The sequence below is a fragment of the Rhododendron vialii genome, chromosome 13a (assembly GCF_030253575.1).
Source record: "Rhododendron vialii isolate Sample 1 chromosome 13a, ASM3025357v1".
NCBI lineage: Eukaryota > Viridiplantae > Streptophyta > Magnoliopsida > Ericales > Ericaceae > Rhododendron > Rhododendron vialii.
In genome coordinates, this window is record NC_080569.1 from 6004272 (window position 1) to 6029074 (window position 24803).

A 24803-nucleotide genomic window follows, 5' to 3' on the forward strand; every position below is an offset into this window, starting at 1 on the left:
AATCACCCGATTCATGTAGCATTTCTCTCTCTCATCAAGCCGACGCGACGATAGCAGTGATCTCTCTCTCTCTCTCTCTGTGATCCGATCGTGCGTATCGCCGGTGGGTATCTCGACCCACCTCTAATATCTCCCTCATAACCTGAAATTCCATAAGGCCCTCCATATTCAATCACCCGTCACCATCAAAACCCTCTATCCCCCTTTGAGTTTTTCCCCCTCTTTTTTTTCTTCTTAAGTGAATTTTGCAGCATATATGGCGGTGGATGAGGGGGGAAAGGGGGAAACTTTCCGCCCGACCCGAGTGTAATTGTACCAATTCTGATGTAGATAGATTCTGAGTATCGCATACCCGTGCAGAAGGGTTTTGCATTTCCTTCTTCATTTACATGGATCTGTGTTGATTTAAACAAAGGCTGACAAGGTAAATTGTTTTCATCTCTCTCGACGCCGTGAAATTGTTTTGTTTCCATATTGATCAGAGCTCCCCCACCGTTTTACCATTCTGGCTCCTGCTACTTGGATTTATTTATTTATTTAGTATTTATTTTCAGGGTACATATATAGTTATTCCATGGACTGAAATGGAGATTTCTTGTAAGATATGGTCGTATGCTATGTGGCTTTGACTTACCCGCCTCACCAAGCTCATCTTATTATAAGGGGAGATCGTTTTAAAGGCTCCGACCTTCACCAACCTTCAGAATTGGCCGTTGTCAGTTACTGTATTAGGGTAAAGGCTGCCTTTTTACTCAAAGCAAAATTCAAAAGCATGTACTAATTGGATCGGAGCTTCTGAGGATTTTCTTCTTTAAGTTATTTTTTATTTATTTATAACAATAACAAGCACCAAGACACAACTTCGGAGACAGAAAAGGCTAAAAGTTGCAGCCAAAAAGCTACCCCTGAAGAGTGCTGCTGGGAATGCTAAGTTTGAGAGTGGTTCTCGAATCGGTCCCACCTCTGTTATGCACCTTCCTGATGATTGCCTGTATTTCATTTTCCAGCGGCTACACTGCAAGCTGGACCGTAACTCTTTCGGTTTGACTTGCCTTTGCTGGCTTCAAATCTAGAATTCCAGTCGTAAATCGTTGTGCTGCTCAGACGTCTTATTTACTGGCATTCACCTCCCCCTTGATAGGTTGCTCAATCGTTTTCCCCAGCTACAGTCCTTGTCCCTGTCCAAGTACAAATTTACGTCTAATTCGCTCTCATCTCAATTGCAACCGTACGGTCCGTACGGCTCAAAGTTGCATGCTCTTAACTTGAGTCATTGTTTTAAGCTTACTGATTATGGGCTTTACCTTGTTGCTATTGGCTGCCCTTCTTTGACAGACATTGGTCTCTGTTTGTGCAATGTTACAGATGTTGGGTTATGAGTCTTGTCAAAATCTTGCTTGGCTTTGAAGGACATGAAACTCCTACATTGTCGGGCCAACTTCTGACCATGGAATAAGAGAGCTTTCACAGAATTGCAGGCAGCTTCGGTTTGTCTGCGTATCTATGTGTCAAGGTGTCACTGGTGTTGGTTTTAAAGGGTGTTCCAAAACTCTAACTTGCTTAGACGCTACAGGTTGTAAGCTTGAACCAGAGGGGATACTGGGGATTGTAAGTGGAGGTGGGCTAAAGTATCTGAATGTATCTTTTGTAAGTTATAGCCCTGGTGGGGATCGTTTGGGAGCTATTGGGTCATCTGGATTTGCCAAAAGGCTTACTGTCCTTGATTTTCGTGCAAATCTGTTAACAACGAAACCATTGTGGCGGTTTCCAAAAGGTGCCCTTTGCTACAGGAGTGGAGCTTGATATCATGTCATGAGGTTAAATTGTCAGGATGGGAATCGATTGGCTCAAACTGTTGTAACTTGAAGAGGCTTCTTGTTAATGGATGTCGTAATTTATGTGATCAAGGGTTACGTGCAATAAGGGATGGATGCAAGCATCTCACTATATTACACAGCAACGAGTGTGCTCGGATTTCTTCTACAGCAATGGAGGTGTTCAAAAAGTCAAGAAGTGACGTGGAGATCAAAGAAGAAGATCCATTTAGCATTGCGCCTGCTTGGGTTTTTGACGATGGGACAAAATTCCATCGCTAAGTTAAAGCTTATTGGAGGTCCATGATTACTTAAAATCAAAGGTAAGGCCTTAGTCATTTTAAAGCTTGATTGACGAATCAAAGAAGATTGGTTACTTAAAGATGATGTACTTCAGTTAAATACATTTCTTGTATCCATTTTGCAATTACCTACTTGGGGAGCGCAAGTTCATCTCTTGCATTGCATGAAATGGTAGATTTTTTTTTGTCATTTTTTAGTTTTGAACTTTAAAGCAACCAAAATGTTAGTTATATAATTTGACAAACCAGTAAAATCTACACAGTAGCTGCATTACTCGGTAATATTGTTCCTTTGTTCAGTTTTTTTATTTTTTATTTAGTTTAGGATGAACTCGAATTTGATATTGAGGCCAATGGTTGTTGCCTTGTTAGGGATCCTGGCTTGCTACCGATTTCTTGGTATCATTAACCTTCAGGCAATCAGCAATAGGGCTCAAAGAACTTATTTGAAGTTTGACCTATCTGCCACTTGGAAGTGCACAAACATACAAGGATCTCTCTTCCCTAACAAATTAATAATTTTTTTGTTTGTTTGTTTAGTAATCTCTTGAATACAATTTTTATGCTATTTGATTACTTTTGGATAAATTTTATCGGACAATGATGCTGGAAATGAAAAACTTGGATACCTGAGACTTGGGACACAATGAAAGAAGCATAGCAATGTGCACGTAAATTAATTTGGGTCTCTAGGTATGCCCTCTCTGATGCCATTTGGCAAAACTTGGATACCTGAGACTTGGGACACAATGAAGGAAGTATGGCAATGTACACGTAAATTAATTTGGGTCTCTAGGTATGCCCTCTCTGATGCCATTTGGCTTTGATTTAGGGGCATCGTTCTGCAGCAAAACAAGTATAAGGGGGCCACTGTTTTAATAGTATTCTGAGAGCAACCACTTTGTGCATATTGCCAAAGGTTAGGGTTGTCTCCAATCCTCCTCCGTCCATACCCCCAATGAGTGGGGACTAAATGGGTTTTGTTGTTGATTTGAACGTCATTATGTTGTATGTAGGACTACTCTACCCAACAATCTCACCATATTGGTGGGATGAGCCCATTTGAAATATCACCCGAAGTGTGCAAGCATACCACCAGTCAAGTTTGCTCCTACAAGGAAGCTCTTCATTCCAGCCAAATATGCTTCAAAGAGGATTTTTTCTGTTGCAGCCAATTACACATCAAGGCATGCAACCATTTCAGGTAATTTCTGTTTTATGTTTTGTCCTCCATGATATACTTGCTCTTAGATATTTATGATTCTATTTAACCTGCACTTGTTATTTTGATTTAGGGTTGGTACCGTTTCTCTCCATATTGGAGGACAAGCCATCACGGGTTCACCAACATGCTAAACACCATACGACCACCTGAAGTTCAAAAAAAAACCCCAAGGTTCTATGATGGTTGAAATTGAAGATGCTAGAGACCATTATTTTCTGGTATTTTTTTGGTTAGGGTCAGTACCATTCCTAAGATGGAGGAAGTTCAAAATGTTAAGCCATTCTGTTTTGTGTTTTTTGGTACTCATGGTTTGCTCTGGCATCAAGAAATAGCTCATTATTTTGCGAACGGACATGAGCAAGCTCTCTGTATATGGTTTTTATATTGGCATTTTGTTCTCTTCTTGGCAACGTACTCCAGTATATATGGTTCCTTTTTTTTCCGATCGGCTCCAGTATATATGGTTCTTGAAGAGATCATTTGGTTCTTTTATTGGCAACATATGTAGAACAAATTTTTTGGGTAGAAGAATTTCTGTGCCTTGTCATTCTACTGTGATTGTGGTTGATTGTGCCAACATGGCACATAACCTACACCAATTCTAGAATAGCATAACCTCGACCCCATTCTTTCTATAGAGTTTAGCATTCATGCGGCATGCCCCCAAACCTAACCTAAAACAGAATGGGCATGCAATCACAAAATTGACAACCCATTGAAAGAGTTCCTTTCCTAGCAGATGGAGTAATTACAAATGATTCTATGAAAAGGAACATAACTTTGCATCAAGTCGAGCAATCTGAACTTCTATATTGGGGCAAAACATGCATGTATTGCTAAACAATTCATGAATTCAACAATGAAACAAGCTCACAACTAAAAACGCCGTTCAAGGAAATCTATGCCAATCTTCCTTCTTTTGGGGGGAGTTGGGATTGGGATTCCCTTCCCCTTACGATCCTTCTCTGTACCACCTTTCCTCTTTAGAGGCTCAATAAGGAAATGCCTTCCGTGTAAAGGCTTGTCAGGTTTGTAAAGCCTACTGGTATCCCCAAATTCCAAACTGTGCATCTCCACAAACAGATCCCACCCTCCCCAAACCCTGTAGGGTTTATCCTCTTCTCCGAGACTCAACTTCATGCACCAATCCTTCATTCCCGTGTCGGTCAGTTTCAATCTCAGATCTTTATATTGAATTTGCGCAACAATTTGATGCTCGGGAAACATTAATTTGAATCGGTCCCCTTCGAGCCTGATGGAGCTCAAGTCATCGAGCACAGAAATTTCGATTTCGAATAGTAGATTTTCCGGTTTGAATTCAAGAACATCAGTGGCGCGAACCATTCCACGCTCCGCCATCCTTTTCTCTACTTCCTGGAATTTGATTATGTAATTACTTTCATCTAATGACGGTTGTCGTTTGTAGAAAGATATCCAATCGTTGGCCTCCAAATTGTGCCAATCGACGAAGTACTGCCATCCTCTTGTGAGGACAAAGGCACAGACTTGATTATCTAAAATGATTGTCATTCCCCAATTGTCTTCTTGGCTATCCGAAACTAGAATCTGCCCCTGATGTTTCCCGTCGACGGAGCGGGAGCTCGCAAGCAACCGTGGAGGAAAATGGCTTTGACCCACTTCAAAGGGGATCAACAGAGAAGAACCCTGGACATGTTCAGGCCTCAGTTCCATTTCAAAGAGAAAAACCTCTGGATTCTTGAATTGAGGTAAGGTAGTTCTGAATGAAAATTAATCTTATCAGCGAGAACTCAAAAGATGATAACCAACAAAAATGTCGTAACTATATGTAAATGTAGATGTATATATGCATGTCACAAGATTCTTGAACTTACCTCGATGATGAAACGACGCGCTGAGAATAAATTTCCAATTCTTGGGCGATCCTCTGGTCCTGAACTGTTTCCCGCATAGGACTAGTATCTCTATAGATGTCTTCTAAGCTTCTTGCCTTCACCATGATTACGTGAGAGAGAGAGAGAGAGAGAGAGAGAGATGAGGAGCACTCTGGATTGGTTTAGGAGGGAGAAAGGGGGGAGGGAGATCTTGGTTTGAGTCTTCGGGAGAGTATAACGATTAACGGCTACCTACAGTTGGTGGTTGCCTCTTTTAAACCGAAAAAAGAAAGAAAGAGAAAACAATTCTTGATTTATTTGGCATTATAAAGAACGGGCGGTTCCGGGACCCTTAAAAAAATCTCTAAAAAAACCTCCCATGTTTCCGATCGATTTTTGATGATCCGAGCCGCTCAATATAATCAGAATGTGATTTTAAGGGTACATGTGAGAAATCAGCAAAAAAAAATGACCGGGAAGGGATTCATCCGAATAATTTTTTATTGAACTATATTGAATGGTTCAATAAAAAAAATGCTCAAATCAAGCTCTTTCCGGTTATTTTTTTTTGCCAATTTCTGTTAGGCACCCTTAAAATCACGTGCTGAACACATTGAGCGGCTCGGATCATCAAAACTTGATCGGGAACTATGAGATTAAAATTTGGGAAGGGTTTTTTTAAGTTTTTTTAAGGGTCTTCAGAACCGCTCGAATAAAAGAAAATGTGAGGAATATTTATTGGATAGTGGAGAGAGCATTTGAGGACACAGCGTGTGCTCACCTCCATGCCCCCATCGAAGTTGCAAATATTTCTGAGAATCATTCTCTTTTGGTAGACAAGCGAAAAAACGAAAATCAATTTCATCGGACATTGATAAAACAAAAACAAAAAAGTACTTCGTGTATATTATTTTGATGTGCTACTTCTTATATTTTGTTGAAATAGAAAATACGATGTTAAACTTCATAAAATAAAACTCGATTTGTTTGCATATCTATCAAGTTCAGTTAAGCTTAATTTTTAGAAGGATGTTTTTCTCTGCGTTGTTTACAAAATGAACAATTCGGATAAATGTTTTGAGACTACGATGATATACATAAAATTGAGTTCGGGGGCATTGAGAGAGGGAGTTAGGATTTGGAGATTATCCCTCCAATAAAAGGGCGAATCATCTATATTTTCTCCCAATATAACCCATGATTGTCCATTGCCTTACCTGCTGGGTAACAGTCTGCTATTTTCGTGAGCCAATTGACAGATTAAGGTTCCGTTTTGCTAAAGTTTTTATTTTTAAGTACTTATTTTTTTGCTTTACGAGACGGGTCATTCTTTTACAATACATCACCCTTAACGGAACGGGGCCTTAGACGGTATGGGCTTAATTCAATAACGGCTTCATAGTTTAGGTGTAGTTGAAATTTAAGGTATTGGTGTCTATTAGACATTGAGATAACCAACTGGCCGGAGATAGCTCAGTTGGTCAAGATTTTTGCTTCTTACTAGGAGGTCAGGAGTATCGAATTCTCTCACCTGTGTGTGGGTGTTCCTCCTGTAATGGGCTTTTCATTTCTTTCTTTATCTCCACCCTATAATGGGCTAATTTCTTTTTCCTTTCTTGTATTGGTTGAGCTGTTGGGTTTGGTTATCTCATGGACTCTAACAGTTGATGTAGTGTCCCATGTTTGTATTTGTAGTATTTCATATATGATGATGTACAGAATCTCTTTTATCAATTGAAAAAAAAATAAAAAATAAAGACATTGAGATAAAAGTTTGGGGGTAATTTGAAAATTTCCTCCCGATATGGGTAGTCTAGATATTGGGTCGTGCTTGGCTGGTTAAAAGATTGTTCGAGTATGTTTTAATAGGTAAACAACTCAAATACAAATTACTATCAATAATAGCTTCTAATGTCAAAAAATTACTAAATCACTTGTCATCACTTCGATTAAACACGCTTGACAAACAAATAAAGGCTTCAATAATGCAATGGACACACTTACCGATCACCTCCTGACCAGTGACAGAGTCAGGATTTGTGATCCTGGGAGATTATTAAACAAATACGGAGTATATTTTATCAGAACGTATACTTAGTATATCATAAAAAAATTATTTTTAAATACATCACATTTGTACATTGAAATTATTCTAGCCTAATGCAGTTAATATATACCAATTATTTTATTTTTTTCTTTAGGCAACTTTAACTGATTGAGAAATGAGAATGTAAAATAACCGTTTTTTATCAAATCAAACCAAAATTATTAAGATTATATGTATCTATATACGAATAATTATCAATAATATTCAAAATCAAGTGTACAAAATAAAATTTTAAAACTTGGGGCTTGAAGGGGTTATATTGTGTGGAATGGGTCCGACACATATGTGAGAGAGGAGTGGTCAGTAAAATATACGGCATTGTTATTTTTCTTAGTTGCATATAATTTCAAATCAAACTTGAACAATGGATTGTTGACTCGATTATTCGGCCTACTACAAGTAAGGCCAACCCATCCCAATTCTTGAATATATATTTGTTGAAAAAAAAAAAATTGACCACCCCACACCATATTTCTTTAATTTGACCACCCCACACCATATTTGATATTTCTTGAATACGGTGTGTTAAAATTAATTTTTTATTTCTATTATCATAACTCAATAATTCTGAAGGAAGTCTACGAAAGCAACTTTGAAAATATAAAATAAATCATGTAAGTTATTCAAATAGTTTGGCTCAAATATTTTCGGTCATGTTGCGGGAAAATGAAGTAGGTAGCATGTAAATTGACATAGATGAGAGGTAGAGAGAGGTTGACCCTTTGTTTTTATTAAAAGTTGTACAAGGATACACGTATTTTGAATTACTAGGTTCGGCCACGTGCAAAGCACGAATATTATGTACCCGTTAAAGAGGATTTACTATTTTGTTTTAGGGTAAAGATTAATGTTGTTTTTGTATGGTGAAGGTGGAAAAATGGTGATATAGAATTGCCATTTGGATGCTTGTGATCAGTTTGGGAAATGAAGAATTAGCTTTGCAGCCAAGGAAATGGCAATGGTTTGGAGAAGAGTGAATACAAAACGGTAGGCAATGATTTGGAAATCTAGAATGGTGAATACAGAATTGCCATTTTTAAAAGGAGATAAGTGAAGCTAGAATACAGAATTGCCATTTTTAAATCACAAAATTTCCCACTGGAGTAATCATACAGTTGACGGTCACAAGTAATGAAAAGCACATCAATGGAAAAACTTCAGCAAAATCACATTTTTTTTTCATTTTGAGTGAAAGCATGTCTGTGAGAAGGTAGCACAGGGAAGATCAGAGCTATGAAATTCGCATTTATAAGTTGGAATTAGGATCACAAAACAATTTCATAGCCCTCCCAAACGTTGGGAGGTTCGTCCATGAAGTAGGAGTTGAGACAGGAGCAGATATGCAAGATAGCCTATGACAGCAACATGAGTTGTATATCAGCCTTAACATTAGATAATGACAGATGACATTAACCAAGGAAAGAGTAAGGCTAGCAACTGCAGCTCTTTTACACATACTGCTTAGCAACTACAGCTTTTTGCTTAGCGGCATTTAAAGGAGTTTTGCCAAATCTTGTTGCCTTTGAACCTTGTTTCCCATTGTTTGTAAATTCCTCTCCAAAGACATTTATCTTTTGAATGCAACTTGACAAACAACCATCTCACTGACTCCATTTCTCTTGAAATTCAACTTTCACATCAGTTATTTTATACTACCCTCCCAACAGTCGACGTGACAGAGCATCGGTTCCAACCACCGAAAACCGAGAAGCATCCGTAGCTCTAAAAGAATCCATGTGTATGTGCTCTGTTCATGAGTAAGACGATCCATTAGCAAACCTTAATATGACTTGCAAAACTAATATTTTCACCGGTCTTACACCAAAAATTCATTAGTTTATCTTCAACAACTTAGTACTATTACTTAACTAACCCCAACATGATATCCAATACACCCATCGTTCAAAATTAACGCTTGCAGTATCCTTGGAGCAAGAATCATTAATTTCACTTCACCAATGGACCCCTTTGTGGGGTCAATTTTAAAAAAAGGGAGCCCATTTTGGGATTTATGTTTAGCATAAGGAACCCATATCTCCCACCTTCACTAAAATGTATTTTGCACCAAAATAAACATACTTTCTCACAAAGTAGCACATAAAATAGCTGAAGCCTGGCTACGCACTCACCAATTTCATGTACGAACGAACAAGACAAGAAGTAAAGGTGAAGCTCAATATTTAGGAACAAAACAAATTAAAAGAGAATAATTCTTAATATGGACAAAAATTACCCTACAGTTAGACTGTCCAGTTCTTTTTGTCGTTTTTGTGAGTTTTGTCGGTTTACCGCTGCACTAAGCGCACTGCACATAGGTTCAAGTAGAACTATAAACAGTTAAAAACTATGTATTTTGATGTTGTGCTTTTTTTTACCTTCAACACTATATAGATTAAATCATTTTCCTCGATCAATCATTTTTACTTGAATCCAAAACTGTGTCCTTGTCTTGTTTACAACCGAATTTGATGACTTGGACATTTTTTGCACAATGTAGCAAAATAATTTTTCAGAGGGATGGTAAATGAAGAGGAACAATTTTTTTTGCATGGAGACAAAAGGACTTGGTTTCTCTATTAAATCCTTACTGAAGTAGAATGAACCATCATACGAATTGGGAAATTAGAAGCCCAACGCAAATCACCAAAAAGCCAAAAGAATCGTAGGATCTGTGTAAAACTCAAATTGAAGCAAAATATAACTATTATTGGGGAAATCAGAAGCCACGACAGGTCTAACTACTTAAAACACTTATAATTCCCTGGTTTTGGATTCTGGCACCTTCCAAAATGTGCCAACTTAATAAAATTTATTTTTGCTGATAAAAAAATAATAATAATGTGCCAACTTGATTTAGCTTTAGGAAAAAGTTTTTTGGAAAAAAGCTTAATAAAACTTGTTCTGGGATGTATCAACACCTTTCAGAATTCAATTGATTTATCTAGATAGCCCATTTATCTGTATCAAAATTATTCTGGTTAACATTTGCCCTCAAATAAAGTTGTTAAAAGAGAGCTTCAGAAATATGAAGTACCGACACTCCAAAAGGGTACCGTTGGACATGGGGACACGGCGACACGGTGGGGACACAAACAGAGAGATGCATGATATGATCACCAATTCACCACTAAACAATCTCATAAAGCTGTATATTTTTTTAGCCAATAAAGATAACAGATCAAACTGGTGGAGAAAATAAGCCATTCAAATTTTTTTACCTATTTGGCCGCTTGAAAATTGGTCACAAATCCTTATCATTGTTGGTGAAACCGTTGACATTGTCGCACAATTTGCCCTCTCATTGCTGTTAAAAAAATAAGAACAAAGCAACTAATTATTAAATAGCCCGGTAGTCCCGTTAATTAGTTCAATTTTTGGAATTCAAAACAAAAGCTATATGGATCACAATTTGACAAACATGTGTTTCCTATAATAAACGGAGAGGAGATAGAACTAAATGAATTATAACATTCAATTGATTTTGATCAAAAAAACATTCAATTGATTTTTCTAAACGGGTGAGTGATAAAAGTAAACAAGATTTGTCAAAATCATTATAAAATAACCAAGCAAATAATCAGGCGGGGAAAAAAATTAAGATTCCATGAGTTAATAGATGAAATAGTAAACCAAATTCAAAAACCCAATGCCACATGTCAATGATAACAATGCTCTTTACGTACAATCCCATGTGCTCATAACATTCTCATTCAGGAATAAAAATTTCTTTAGGAACAATCTCATATGCTTATAACATTCTCAACTTAAATCAAATTTACTCTTCTGTATTTTACCATGCCACCAACAAACTCAAATCTCCCAAAATTAGTTTGTTGGACTAAAGCTCTACATGTAGCAGATTATGTACGTCGTACATGATTTGAGGCAACACAATTATGTTTTTATCAGTCAACCTAAGATATTTGACGATTCCAAATATAATATCCAAAATCCAAAGGGCATTCACCATTTTTTATTATTTTGAAATCATTAGGGCATTCCCCTTCAATGTTAATCAATCGCAACAGGAAGAGAAACAAAAACAGATGTAATACATGCTTGCTTTTTACAATATTAGACTCCCCTTTATATACCTTGTAGTCACATAGAGATTGCCATGTACCCTGCTGTTATGAACACAAGATCAGAGTCTTTAAGGGAAGCAGCAACTGCTTGCTTTGATTCTTCCGCAGCTTGTTTCCCTAAGAGTGGATTCCCACCACTACAGGCACTCTATTAAGCAATTGAATCAGAGGATAAAATTAAAAACACTGCAATAAAATAAGTACCAATACCACACAAGCAAGCAAATATCAGAACATTGATTTTGTGATGCTACTTAATCACCATAGTCATTCAATCACATAGGCTTTTTCCTGCTCCAGAAAGGGCAGAGTGGAAGCTCTAGAATAAAATCTTAGAAACTCAAATGAAAGTGAACTTTAATCGGCGGTCTTTCTTGATCTTTCTCCCAGTTTTGGCTGGGTTGTGAACTTTAAATAACCAATTTTGGGGCTATGAAGTTCGAACAAGAAGTATATACTCCATGCCATAAAAGGGGAAAAAATGTTTAAACATTTCTTCATCTTCTCGTAGCAAGGGAAAAAAAACTATCAGCAAAAAAAAAACTTGCAAACCAGTTGGCAGACAAAAATTCATTTGCTGTTAAAGCTAGAGGTCACGAACCCAGCAATTTGACACAAGTAGCTCTGGAGAATCCTTATTTTTCTCCTCAACACATCATAATCTCTAGACAACATGCATCAACAATCAATGGAAGGAGAAGGCTACTATTCCATCAGGCAACATAATAGGTACCGAACACAAATAAAATCTCAAAAGAGAAAAAGAACAACCGTGATTTTTTGAAATAAAAAATTTTCAAAACAAAAAATGGTAGTAATATTTTCTGGAGAGATCACACATCAGCAATCAATGGAAGGAGCTAGGCAACATAACAGAGACTACAGATAAGAACTAATTCAGAAAGAAACAGAGAAGTTGAAATAATTGAACTTCATTTTAAAAAGTTCTTATCAAACCATCCAAATCCAACTCTGTATGACAAAATGGAAACCTATAACTCAAAGTCATGATTGGAACCTAGGAACAACACAGAAGCATAGTCCTCTCTTCGGTTGCGGCTTCTACAACTATTTCCATTTGTGGAGATGTAACGAACTCATTCCCTTTCTATTTTGCTCTATAGACGATTTTGGTCATGTATACTGGACATTATTAAGATAGTTAGCTCAGAAAATTAAGGAAGTCAAAATCTACCAAAAGCTTTTTCAAGTTGGAAAAGAGCATGTTTTGGGACATGACAGCAACACCCATGGCTCGTGCAACGGACATGAGCACCATACCCTTCATGCATCCATGGTTTCTCTGCAGTTGTTCCATGAGCACATTGCAGTGCTTTTGTGCATCCCTGAAGGAGGCCAGGCGTATAGCATCCTCCTCGGTGGCAATGCTTTCTCATCCTACAACATGAAAAAACAAAATAAATGGTCAGGTAAAAGATCATTATTGATACACACTCGAACTTGATTAGCAGTGCGAAGAAAGTGAAATGGAAATAGAGATAACAAATGAGAACAAGATCATGCAATATTTGTGGATTTCAAAACTTAAGTGAATGAAGTACCAAGATACCACACTTATATTCGGTGAGATGATTTTGGGTTGTATGGGAGTGAAAGAGAGCAATGAAGCATGATTTTGTATTCAAGAACAAGAACAAGCATCATTCATATCATACGGAAGATCGGATATAAACGTCTAAGAAACCACATTGATGGATATAACCGAGCATACTTTTACTTTCAGCAAGCATCAAAACCATATTGATGCTATATAACCTAGGGTGCGTTTGGTTTATGGATTTGTGGATGGATTAACCAAGAGAAACCTATAGATAAGAAAATCAAAGAAATAAATTTATCTTCTTGACTTCATTCATCTATGAGTAATGTCTTAAAAATACCTTGACAGTGTTCATGGATAGCTTGGTTGTGAAACTTCTATGGATATGTAGTGCGCTCTTCGATCGCGCATAGCCATTGAAAAATACCTCGACAGTGTTCATGCACGTTGAATGGACCTAAGCTGGACAAAGCATGTGCAAAGAGTTATATGATGCTTCATAGTGCTAAATTTTCATTGTTTTATATTACGAACATGGAAGATTTCACGGTAATCATTGAGTAAGGACTGAAAGGGGATCAGGAAATTTGTTGCCTCGACCAGTTTGCAAGTAAAAGAGTGTTGGTCGGTGATGGATTGATTTTTTATTTGAGCCAAACGCACAAATAGAGCACGGAAGATAATCAACTAAGCTACACTATACTTAGAAAGTATTGTAACAGGAACATAATTTACTAAGTTGCACTCTAGTTTTCAGCCTGAGCAAAGAGACAGGCAGAAATTAACACATGAACAGATGTATATGGAAGCAGTAAGTAGCATGATCTAGATAATGCATAATAGCATGTAAACGGATATAGCACGCAAAAGGGCAAGGAAAGACGGATTATATTCACAAAAAGTTGGCAGAAAGTTTGGAGCTGAAGTCCAAACAAATGTTGAGAGATTAGCATAATTGTACAGACTGGATCGAATCCGAGTCGTCGGATGGCAGCCCGGACGCCGTTGGTGTTGCTGGTGGGGGCGGCGCTAACATCCACGGGGTGGATGGATGTAAGGTGTGACGGAGGGAGGAAGAGAAGAGGACAGCGAGAGAAGAGAAGAGTGGGAAATGGAGATGAAACGTCAGTGGGAGATGGAGATGAACGTGGTTAAAATGGGAGAGATGAACGTGGGAGATGATGGAGATGAGATGAGATGCAAATGAAGATGATGGAGATGAGATGAGATGTAGCGGATAAATATCTTAACCGTGGTTAAAAGGGGTGGGGTAAAGGTTTTTTTTTCCTGGAACCGGTGACCAGTTGTGTGAGTTCCCAACTTTTTTGTTATGCCTTAGTTATACATATAATGGTTTTGATTATGCTTTTAGTTGTTACGTCATGCCAATTTTTACGGTGTCTCCAAAACGGAGGGAGACACCGAAGCTGTATCCTAAAAACAAACTGGGTCTTGAAAATCTCATCAAACTACACATGGGTTTTCAAGAATCAATTCAAACAAACACAATCAACACATTATAAACAATCAGATACATCACATTATGTAAGGGAATCAATCAAGAACAGATCAAGAGAACTAATCAACATCTCCATAAGCGAACATGACATATACCAAGAACAGAAAATCACGCGCGTTAATTTTCAAGAATCAATTCAAAAGGCAAACATACTGAACACATTATATACCATTCAATGCACCAAGAACAGAGCCAGTAAACGGTATATTATGCCTTGGATGGTTAGTTATTTCCCTTAGCTAAATGCTAGTAAACTTAACATTAAATAGTTGGATTTCCCTCTACCTGTTTAAAAAAAATCACCCATATCATCTTGATTCGATCGCCTGACATTTTGCTTCGTTGTACAAGTATTAAAACTTTTCAAACTTTGGGTTTCATGGGTCCTAAAATCTTACTCATAGCAAGGCTTTTGTAAACGCAAACACCAAAGGCCAATACAATGACCGTGTATTACCAAAGGCCTTCACATCCCATTTTCCTGCACATATCGCCAGTAATTACTTTACCAAACCACTAATTTCTTACATTACCAAACCACAGTTTGCGCAACATTATAGCAACTAATTACTTTATCTCTGCACCCACATTCGCCATTCCAACCAAACAAACTGAAACCTACCAACCAAGATTCATATTGTACACTAAAGCATCACAAATTAAAATTAATAAATAATATTGGCACTTCAAAAATTAATGCAAACACTCCAAAACCAATGTAATTCCAAAATCACTTTCCTTTTATTTTTTGAAGTATCTCCATCAATTTTTAGAGCGCTAATATTATTTTCCTTGAAATTATGGCTAATTTTTTAAATGCTCAACCACTGTCGAAAAAAAAAATTTCACAAACAAACTGAACACAAGAGGCAAGCAAAAACAGGGGAACTATCTTTTCCCCCAAAACCCAGAGAGCACGGACACCAGACCACACCCACATGCCCAAACAAAATCCCACCCAACCAACCACAACTTCAACGCAAGGGAAATAGCCAAAGCACCCCAAAAAACCCCCGCAACCCAAACCGCCAAAACCACAGACCACAAAACGCAGGCACGAAAGACGGGAAAACAATAAAATCAGGAAAAATAACAGCAAAAACAATCCCCCACAAGACGAGAAAAACTAACAGCCAAAACAAATACCTAAGAGCGGAAGCAACAACAGAGAAACTGGAAATCGCCCAACAACTCCTCCCTTTCTCTCGCCCAAGAACTCCTCGTTCTCTCTGTCTCCCTCCATAGATGCCTCCACCTGTACCCAACAGACCAAAGGGGGGGGGGGGGGGGGGGGGGATCGACGGGGAGTAATGGTATTCACCCATTCCCAATCAAGTCGAAAAGACCAAAAACCCAACCCCCAAGTATGTACTGTTTCCAATTGAAGGGCAAATGTGTCCCAAATTGGCAAAAACCAACCCACAAACTGCCTCTTTTTATATATATATATACTATCGGAAATTCCTCAACATGTCATGTTCCTCCTTCCATTCGGGTAGAAACTGGTACGAGGTTTCCTTCTTCTTGGTCTTTTGGTTGTTGCATTTTTTTTAACCCACTCCACGAATCCTAAATTTAGATATTCAACAAAAAACTTTTGCAAACACATTTACCAAGTGATAAATCCTATACTAAAAACTACTGCCTAATAAGGTCTAAGTAGGAGTAAAAGTAAATTCAAGGAAATAGTCACAAAATCACAGGGAACACCTTATTAAGAGGTCACACAGTTCGGAGGGCAAATTTCAATCACATTACAAACAACCCTAAAAGAGAACAGCAAACCCAGAGACAAGTCTACGGTTTGAGAAATTAACGAAACCCTAACCTTGAAATAAAACTCGAACGAATCAACGGTTGGTTTCAACAGGCAAAGGGCGATCGAATCCGCCCCGTGGGTTCATATACTGCCTGGGCTGCCGCTTCGTCACGGCTCTCACTCCGCTCACATCCGCCCCCGTCACTTGCTTCCCCTTCGTCGTATCGAACCCTACCGGAATCCTCATCACTTGCTTCCCCTTCCGCTCATATCCGCAACATCCGCTGAAACCGTAGACTCCTCTGCTCCAACACACGCAAACGGGAATGCTTCTTCTTCGTTGCCTTCTTCATTGGCGTCGTCTTCGTCCTTTTCGTCGTGGTTATCGTCATCATCGCCGTCGTGGCTGCCTTCCCCCCCGCTTTCTCTCTCTCTCTAGCGCCGTTCCCGTAATTTTGCTTCTCTGTGTAAAACGTAAAAAGGGAAGGAGTAATAAAGTGGTAGGTGGGAAGAAGCGGCTGAGAACGCCCCACGTGGGCAGGAGTGAAATTACAATTATGCCCATCTGGCTAAGTTTGTACTGTTTGCAATTGAGGGGCAAATATGTCCGAAATTGAATTTAAGACATGCCAAAAACCAGCTCTTTTTATATAACGGTTGGAAATCAAACGGGACATAAGCCCACAATCATATTAAACCTGGCTGAAAGCCCACTAAGGGAGTTCGGGGAAAGGAGTAATCAATCTTCTATAAATTTCTATAAATTTTTGGGTAAACTACAATTAACCCCTCTAACTAAGCTTCACGTGCACTTTGCCCCCTCTAACTTTTTATTTTGACACTCAACCCCCTTTAACTAACTGAAATTCAAACGGTCATAACTTCTTTGTCTGAAATCGAAAACATGCAACTTGTATATCGATTTTGAGGTCTTGAAGTCAGCTTTCTAATGATACCAAAATCATATCACGATTCAAAGCACACAGAAAGTTATAATCAAAACGGTCTTTCTATCTACCAGCCCTTACTCTTTTGATCATAACTTTCTGTGTGCTTTGAATCGTGATGTGATTTTGGTGTCATTAGAAAGCTAACTTCAAGACCTCGAAATTGATATATAATTTGCATGTTTTCGATTTCGGATGAAGAAGTTATGACCGTTTGAATTTCAGTTAGTTAGAGGGGGTTGAGTGCCAAAAAAAGAAGTTAGAGGGGGCAAAGTGCACGCGAGGCTTAGTTAGAGAGGGTTAAAAAGATGGTTTAAAGTTATGAACTTTTTTGTGGTATTGTTTATAAATTTTTTGTTGTCCAGTATGCAAAATTTTGATATTCAATTATGAGATTTTGTGGTGGCATTTTTAATAACTCAGATGTCCGAACTAGCTTTCACAGATCTCAACCAAATTTTGGGGAACCAATTACACAGTTCATTTGTGAGGATCCCAATTAAAGTTGCGGACTTGCCCAAGAAGAGTTAATAACACCTAAGAACCTGAGGCCTTAAGAATGATCAAATCTCCAAGTTACAAGCCTTAGCCACTAGGCCAACCCATTGGATTAAGATCTCATCAACAAAAACTTACGGCAAATCTAAATAACTACCCCCAATTCTCATAAAGGAGTACAACCCATTGAGATATGGGCCAAATATCAGGACCAACTAGTAAATCCCTCTTTCGTTAAAAAAGTTTTCTTTTAGTTCAAAATGATTAATATGTTGAGATTTTTTGGTAGTTTACGAATTTTTGTGGCTCAAAATGCAGAATGGTGCAAGTGGAGTAGAGCGCAGTTGATGTTTCTTTTATACTCTCATGCACATAGACAGTGTTTGATTTCCGTAAGCACTCATCCCCCTCCCCATATCTTTTAGAATATAGTAGATTAGATTTAACGAATGGAAAAAAAAGGGCAAAATGGTGGAGCACTGTATCCAAACCCAGTTGAAAATTGTGGAGCACTGGATCCAAACCCGGTTTGGCATTCTTTTCTCAACATAGGCCTCGTTTGATAATAGTAATAGATAGATGTGATTCGTAAGGAGATGAGATTAGGATTGAAATTCGTAATGAGAAGAGTTTGATAATGAGTATGTGTTGTTTGGGATGGGATTAGATGATGAGATTATTAATATCATGTTTGTTTGAGATGGGATTAGATGATGGGATTGGATTGATAGAAGAAATTGGTAATGAGAAGGGATTGGTAATGAGAATGGGTTGGGTTCGGACTATGAATACCAAGTCCCACGGGTATTGCTAATACTCCCTAAAGTTCGGCTTCCTCATCCCAATGGACTACGAATCCGAACCAATTTTGGAAACCAAACGCAGTATTGTTAATACATTCGGCTTAGTAATCCAATTCCATCTCCTAAGAGCTTTATCAAACGGTGGAGGCCATAGAGTCCACCGTTTAAAAACTTCGTTTAGAAATGGGTTTTGGGTAATAGGTGGAGAAAGATAAATAGAGAAATTAATAAGAATAATAATTGGGTAATAGGTGGAGAAAGATAAATAGAGAAATTAATAAGAATAATAATTGAGAGAAAATTTATTCTAAACTGTGCGTATTCATATCCAAATTCCAAAACGAAAACGAACATGGTGAAAGAGTCCACCCTTTAAAGGATTTTATGTGATCAGTCCGTTTTTCATGAGAAGGTCTTTATTTTAGTTAAAATACAGACCTTTCTATTTCTCTCATTTTTCAATCAAATTTTGATGATTTGAACTGCTTAATGTGATCGGGATGTGATTTTAAGGGTATTTGCTAAAAATTAGCAAAAAAAAAGATCGGGAAGGGATTCATCTAAATAATTTTTTATTGAACGGTTCAATAAAAAATGCTCAAATCAAGCCTTTTCCGGTCTTTTTTTTTGGCCGATTATTGAATCGTACCTTTAAAATCATGTTTTGAATGTATTTAACAGATCGAATTATTGAAATTCGATAAAAAAAAAAAAAAAAGAGTCCACGTTTTAGAGGTCTATCATTTGAAACATTCGTTGTAGTATGTCTCCTATTAGCTCTCCGCACAAAACAATCTACATGGACCTCCGCGTAAAACCTATCTCTTTAGAGCATCCATAATGTAATAATTAAAACTAAAAGGTTGCTAAAGTTAGCAATGTTTGTTCAAAAAAGTGCTCACATTGTAATAACCAAACTTAGCAACTCATTAAATTTTGACCTTTGAATAACCAAATTTAACAACTTTTACCAATAACCAAAACTCAATAACCAAACCCAATAACCAAATTCAAAACAAAAAAATTAAAAAACACATCACATTAGAATCGTCTCATCAAGACAAATAATTTGGTGTAGTCGGATACGTGATTGGAACTCGTTTTGCAATTGAACATAGATACATTGCGCATTGTGGGGGGTTTTTTTTTTATAGGGATACAAAAATAACCAATGTGGAGATCAAGTTTGTTAGGTTTGATTATGAACTAAATGAATAATCAAATGCTGACGTGACACATTTTGATTATCGATTTTGATTATTCGCATTGCGGATGCTCTTATAAATATAATATATATAGTCATTGTTTTGGAGTTCCTCCTTGCAAGGACCTCCTTACTTATAAAGACCTTATTGATTCTTATTAAATTTTGATGATTCGAGCCGCTTAATATAATCAAAATGTGATTTTAAGGGTTCTCAGAAGAAATCGTAAAAAAAAATGACCGGAAATGGGCTTTATCCGAACAGTTTCAAATAGTTTTTTATTAAACGGTTCAAAAAAAACTACTCAAATCAAACCCTTCCTGGTCATTTTTTTTTACGATTTTTTGCAGTTACCCATTGAGCAGCTTTGATCATCAAAATAAGATCAGAAAAGACAAGAAATAGAAAAACCCGCATATAAGATCCTCATTTTAAGATTCTTACGTGAAGTTTTCTGCATTGTTTTGATGTACATCTGAACAAGTGAATTCCTCCGCACAAAACAGTCTACACGGCCCTCGGTGTAAAACTTATCTCTTTATAAATAAATATATATATAGTCATTGTTTTGATCTGCTGATCTGAACAAGCAAGTGAATCCCACCGTCCCATGTTGATGACTTGATGTCTCTCTAACTGGTCTGCTTTAGCTTCAATTTAACCTTCTTTGTTTTTTTCTTTTATAATCTGGGCTGTTTGGTGTCTGAATGCGCTAATTAATTTGATTGTTCTCCACAGAATTAAGCCATCTAACTAAGGTTTGCATGTACAGAAAATTATGTCTTCTTGTTATCATTGATGAGCTGTTGCTTCTTTCAGTTTTCGTTTGTGTGTGTGTGTGTGTGTTCGTTAGGCGTTTGGGTAATACACAATTTCTTTCATGTTTCTAAGCTTTTTGGATTTCTCCTCCTTAAGGTAGTTGGCGATTTGATTGGTTTAAAAGTGACTGAAGGGGAAAATTGGCCCTAGAGAAGAAGGGGAATTAGAAAACCTCCATCTAAGCTAAGAACGGAGGTGTTTTTTTTTTAAAATCATTATTTGCCTATTTGCTCTCAGGCTCCTCACTCTAGGTAGGAGCGAACTAAGTCACAAATTTTTAGTGCGAATGTGTGAGCGCGAGCGTGAAAGCGTTTTTGAACCAGATCCAGAATCACTAAAATTCGCGAGAGTGAGAATCGGGAGCACGAGCACAGTGCAAGAATTGAGAGAAGGAGGGCGTGGCATTTTGAAGGATTATGTGACTAAAGAGAGGCCGGGAGGGAATGCCCTGCACTCCCCTTGCTCAACTTCCAGTTACTTAGGGGGGGAGGCATAACAGTTAACACTAAGATATCTTCTTTCTTCTACTACACTCTTTGCCTAGCAACACAAAGAACCGCAGCCCGCTAGCCAACAGCAAAGAAAGAACAACAGCCAGAGTCCATTGAATCGAGAGTCCGTATTCGAGTCTTTTTCTTTTGCTTGTGGGTAGTGCGTACTAGACTATGCGCCCAATGATTCGAAGATTCAAGTGTTCTTGATGATTTTCAAGTCTAGATCTTCACTCCAATGCTTGGAGCCTGAAGGTATGTGCCCTATCCCGAGAATATTGCTCTTGGTAATGCTCTCAAAATTTGGCTCAGGCATGGACTTTCCAGTGCACTGAGCTTGCTGTATGCGCGCTTGGTGCGCACAAGTGCTTGAACAGTTCTTGACTCCTTGCAAACTAGAGAACCATTTCTCTGTATTTTCAAACAAAATGTGAGTGCCCTTCAAGAATTATTCGTCATGATGAAGCCCAAGTCAAAGCGTGTGCTCACACAACGGTACAAGTGGGCTACACCTATGCACATCTCACATGCGCACAAGTGCTATGCCTTTTATGAGCAATTTTTTTTTCTCCAAATATGCCCTGCCTGGCCTAGGAGTATGTAGATACATGTTTCTCTTTTCATTAGGGTAAGGAGAGTGACCTAAGCCTCCCTCTTGAGTGGAAGAACAGACCCTCTGGGTTTTGTGTGTGGGCGACAAATCTACTCTTCTTTTTCTCGTTTTGTAGTAATCATTTTAACACGACTGGAGTGTACCCTTAACACTGTTTAGTCTTTCAGAACTTTCATATTCATGTACATTCCACCTATCCATTCATTGGTTGGTTGATTAGATTGACCAGTTGAAGAATGGAGATCGAGATTGTGAGCTCGTGGTGGCTATAGAGTCAAGAAGGACCTCGGCCAGCTAGCACAAGACATGGAGTTAGGTAAACATTAGGTAATGGTTGTAAGCTTGTAATTCTTATCTCTTGGTCTCTCTTACCTTTTGATTCATAGTGGGTCGTGGTTTCCATTAATTCCGGGGACATAGCCTAGGATTTCCACCTGAAATCATGTGCGTTTCGCTTCTTTTCCATTTTGCTTATCTTGATGGAATTCCATCAAGAATGTTTGATATTTATTAGTATTTTGACTTGGTAAAATCTATGCATTACTTTATCGTTTTCTTATGTCTGGCTTGTTTGTGAATTATGCTTATAGATGTAGACATGCAATCTAGCGTTTTATATGCCATTAATTGGAAAGATCTCACCAGCTAGTTTATATGCTGTCATGATGTCTCAATTGATTTTGCTTTACACTTGTCCATGCTTTTTGCTGTTAAATTTGACTACGTCATGAATTGATCAGATTTTATTCTTGCTACACCCCTGCTTAATGTCTTTGCAAATTTTACAGCAGAACTTGTTTGTTGTGAATGTGCAATTCTTACTGGATATATATGGAGATGGATATGAAAACTCGCCTGCTCTGCTGTCTGTGGCTTTGCTGAGTTACCCATCTTTTCATCAAGCTCATCCACTGAATTTTGGAATTATCACAAGGATCCTTGCTTAATTTACAAACTTCAATTAGAAGAGTGCTGGATAGGAAAGTTGAAATGGCAATCAGTGGTTCCAGAAGAAGATGTCCTCCTACCTCCTTCATGATGCACCTTCTTCCTTATGATTGCCTATGTTACATTTTCCAACTGCTAGACTGCAAGTCGGATCGTGATTCATTTGGCTTGACTTGCTGTCTCTGGCTTCAAATTCAGAATTCAAGTCGTCAATCCTTGTATTGCCCACCCTCCTTCGTGTTGTCCTCTAATACTACCTCTAAATGCGTCAGTCCCGCTAAAGCTGAACTCTCCCTTGGTAGGTTCCTCAGTCGTTTTCGCCAGCTACGGTCCTTGTCCCTGTCTGGGTGCGATGATCTACCTGATTCAGGCTTATCTTCATTGCAATTTTACGGCTCGAAGTTGCACTTTCTTCGCTTAGATTATTGCCGTAGCATCAGTGACTATGGGCTTTCCTTGGTTGCTGCTGGGTGCCCTTGTTTGACAATCATTAGTCTCTTTCAATGCAAGATTAGTGATGTTGGGTTACAAATCTTGTCTAAATCTTGCTCGGCTTTGAAAGATGTGAACCTTTCTGAGTGTTTCTTTATTACTGACAAAGGAATAAGAGCTCTTTCACAAAATTGCCGTCAGCTTCGTTCAGTCAGTGTCCAGTTGTGTAGATGGCTCACGGGTGTTGGTTTTGAAGGGTGTTCCGAAACCCTAAGTTGGTTAGACGCTTCATATTGTAGGCTTCTACCGGAGGGGGTACGGAGGATTGTGAGTGGAGGCGGCCTTGAATATCTGCGCGTATCTTGTCTAAGCAATTGGTGTGGTATTATTTATAAGGATCATGGTTTGGCAACTATTGGGTCATCTGGACTTGCCAAAAGACTTGCTGTCCTTGATTTTCAAAGGTGCACATGTGTTAATGACGAAACTGTTGTGGCGATTGCTAAGGGGTGCCCTATGCTACAAGAGTGGAGCTTGGCGTCATGTCACGAGGTTAAATTACCAGGATGGGAATCGGTTGGCGCAAACTGCTGTAACTTGAAGAGACTACATGTCAATAACTGTCGTAATTTGTGTGATCAAGGGTTACAGGCGTTGAGGGATGGATGCAAGCGTCTAGAAATCTTGTACGTCCATGGATGTGATCGAATTTCTTCCACAGCAATGGAGGTGTTTAAAAGTTTAAGAGGTGACGTGAAGATCAAAGAAAAACAAGTGTTTTCCATTGCACCCTGTTGGCCTTTTCCACGACGATAGGACAAACTAATTTCGGATAGGAAGTATGACTAATTTCATGTTCAAGTCAAAAGCTTCATCCGAGGGTCTTAATTAATTTCTTCAACTTTTGTTTCCGTTTTGCATGGTAAACTTTAAACATTATGTAATGATTTTCATGCGAACTTTATTTGTGTAATTTTTTGGTCTTTTGTTTTTTATACTATTGAAGCAATCAGATACGTTGTATGACTTGACAAACCAGCGAAATACATAGCAGCTGCGGTACTTTGGTTAGATTGTGCCTCGGTTCAATTCTTCTTGCTTGGGAGTTTACGATGAACTTGGATTTCAGATTATCGCCAATGGCTAGTGCTATAGTGTTTCTTGATAGGAGAGGAGACGGGTACTTCAATACCCCTGGGGAAGTTCCGTCGGTTCTACTCAAAGTAAAAGAAGATCATGATGGGCGGAACTTTCGGGAAACTCAGTCTCCGTGATCAATCTGGTTAGATTGGCCTCTCTATGGTTTCTGGCGATATGTCTGATCATTACAAACTGCCAAGCATCTGCTGGTGGTTTGCTCGCTCTTGTCTAAATCGTTTGCTCCCCTGGAATTAGTTTAGTACTAGACTTTCGAATTCCTACTGGTCTGGTGGTGTTTTTGCATTAGTATATGGAGGTGATTATGCTTTGCCCTTTTGTATATCAGAATAAAGTTTCAATTATCAGTTGGGTTCAATATCTTAAGAAATGCTGATGACTGTATTGACATGTAATCTAGTTGTGACTTCTATGTGGGGAGGAAAGATACTCTCTGCTACATCTTTGGAGTCGGGAGGACACACTGTTGATTGATTTTTTATTAGTGCAGTTTTTTTACCTCTAAGTACAAAAAAGTGATATTGCTTTGTTTGGATTGGAATTTGAAATTTTTTTTGAAAAATAGTAGGGGTAATGAGTGGAGAGAGATAGAGAGAGAAACGTTGAAAGTAGGGAGAATCTATGAGGAATTTAGAGAGAATTTTTTAAAAAATTCTTTCTAAGT

The 24803-nt window shown here is 38.2% G+C and overlaps 2 protein-coding genes, 1 long non-coding RNA gene, 1 other non-coding gene and 1 pseudogene across 10 annotated transcripts; 4 read left to right on the plus strand and 1 right to left on the minus strand.

The window, feature by feature from the left end:
* The first annotated feature begins 1 nt into the window (after position 1).
* On the plus strand, positions 2–3781 carry LOC131313540 (uncharacterized). Its single transcript, XR_009196229.1, has 3 exons — positions 2–424; positions 555–3320; positions 3412–3781. It is a non-coding gene; the product is annotated as an uncharacterized LOC131313540 (long non-coding RNA).
* Positions 2761–2857, plus strand: LOC131315418 (small nucleolar RNA snoR100; annotated as a pseudogene).
* On the plus strand, positions 2864–2971 carry LOC131315379 (small nucleolar RNA snoR100). The gene has a single exon (XR_009196714.1). It is a non-coding gene; the product is annotated as a small nucleolar RNA snoR100 (small nucleolar RNA).
* Positions 3782–4217: 436 nt separating the features above from the next.
* Positions 4218–5319, minus strand: LOC131313812 (uncharacterized). The gene is made up of 2 exons (XM_058342319.1): positions 5195–5319; positions 4218–5079 (listed from the first exon to the last, which is right to left on the minus strand). Exons 1-2 carry the CDS (start codon positions 5317–5319, stop codon positions 4218–4220), a joined length of 987 nt encoding a protein of 328 aa, XP_058198302.1.
* Positions 5320–20254: 14935 nt separating this feature from the next.
* On the plus strand, positions 20255–24052 carry LOC131314452 (F-box/LRR-repeat protein 12). Of its 7 annotated transcripts, none has more exons than XM_058343083.1 (2): positions 20255–20317; positions 21769–24052. In XM_058343083.1, exon 2 carries the CDS (start codon positions 22592–22594, stop codon positions 23795–23797), a length of 1206 nt encoding a protein of 401 aa, XP_058199066.1. In that variant the 5' UTR covers positions 20255–20317; positions 21769–22591; the 3' UTR covers positions 23798–24052. The 7 variants fall into 7 exon arrangements, with proteins under 7 accessions (XP_058199066.1, XP_058199068.1, XP_058199064.1 ...); XM_058343085.1 differs by having other exon boundaries at positions 20289–22767; positions 22852–24052; XM_058343081.1 differs by having other exon boundaries at positions 20290–21928; positions 22390–24052.
* The last annotated feature ends 751 nt before the right edge of the window (positions 24053–24803 follow it).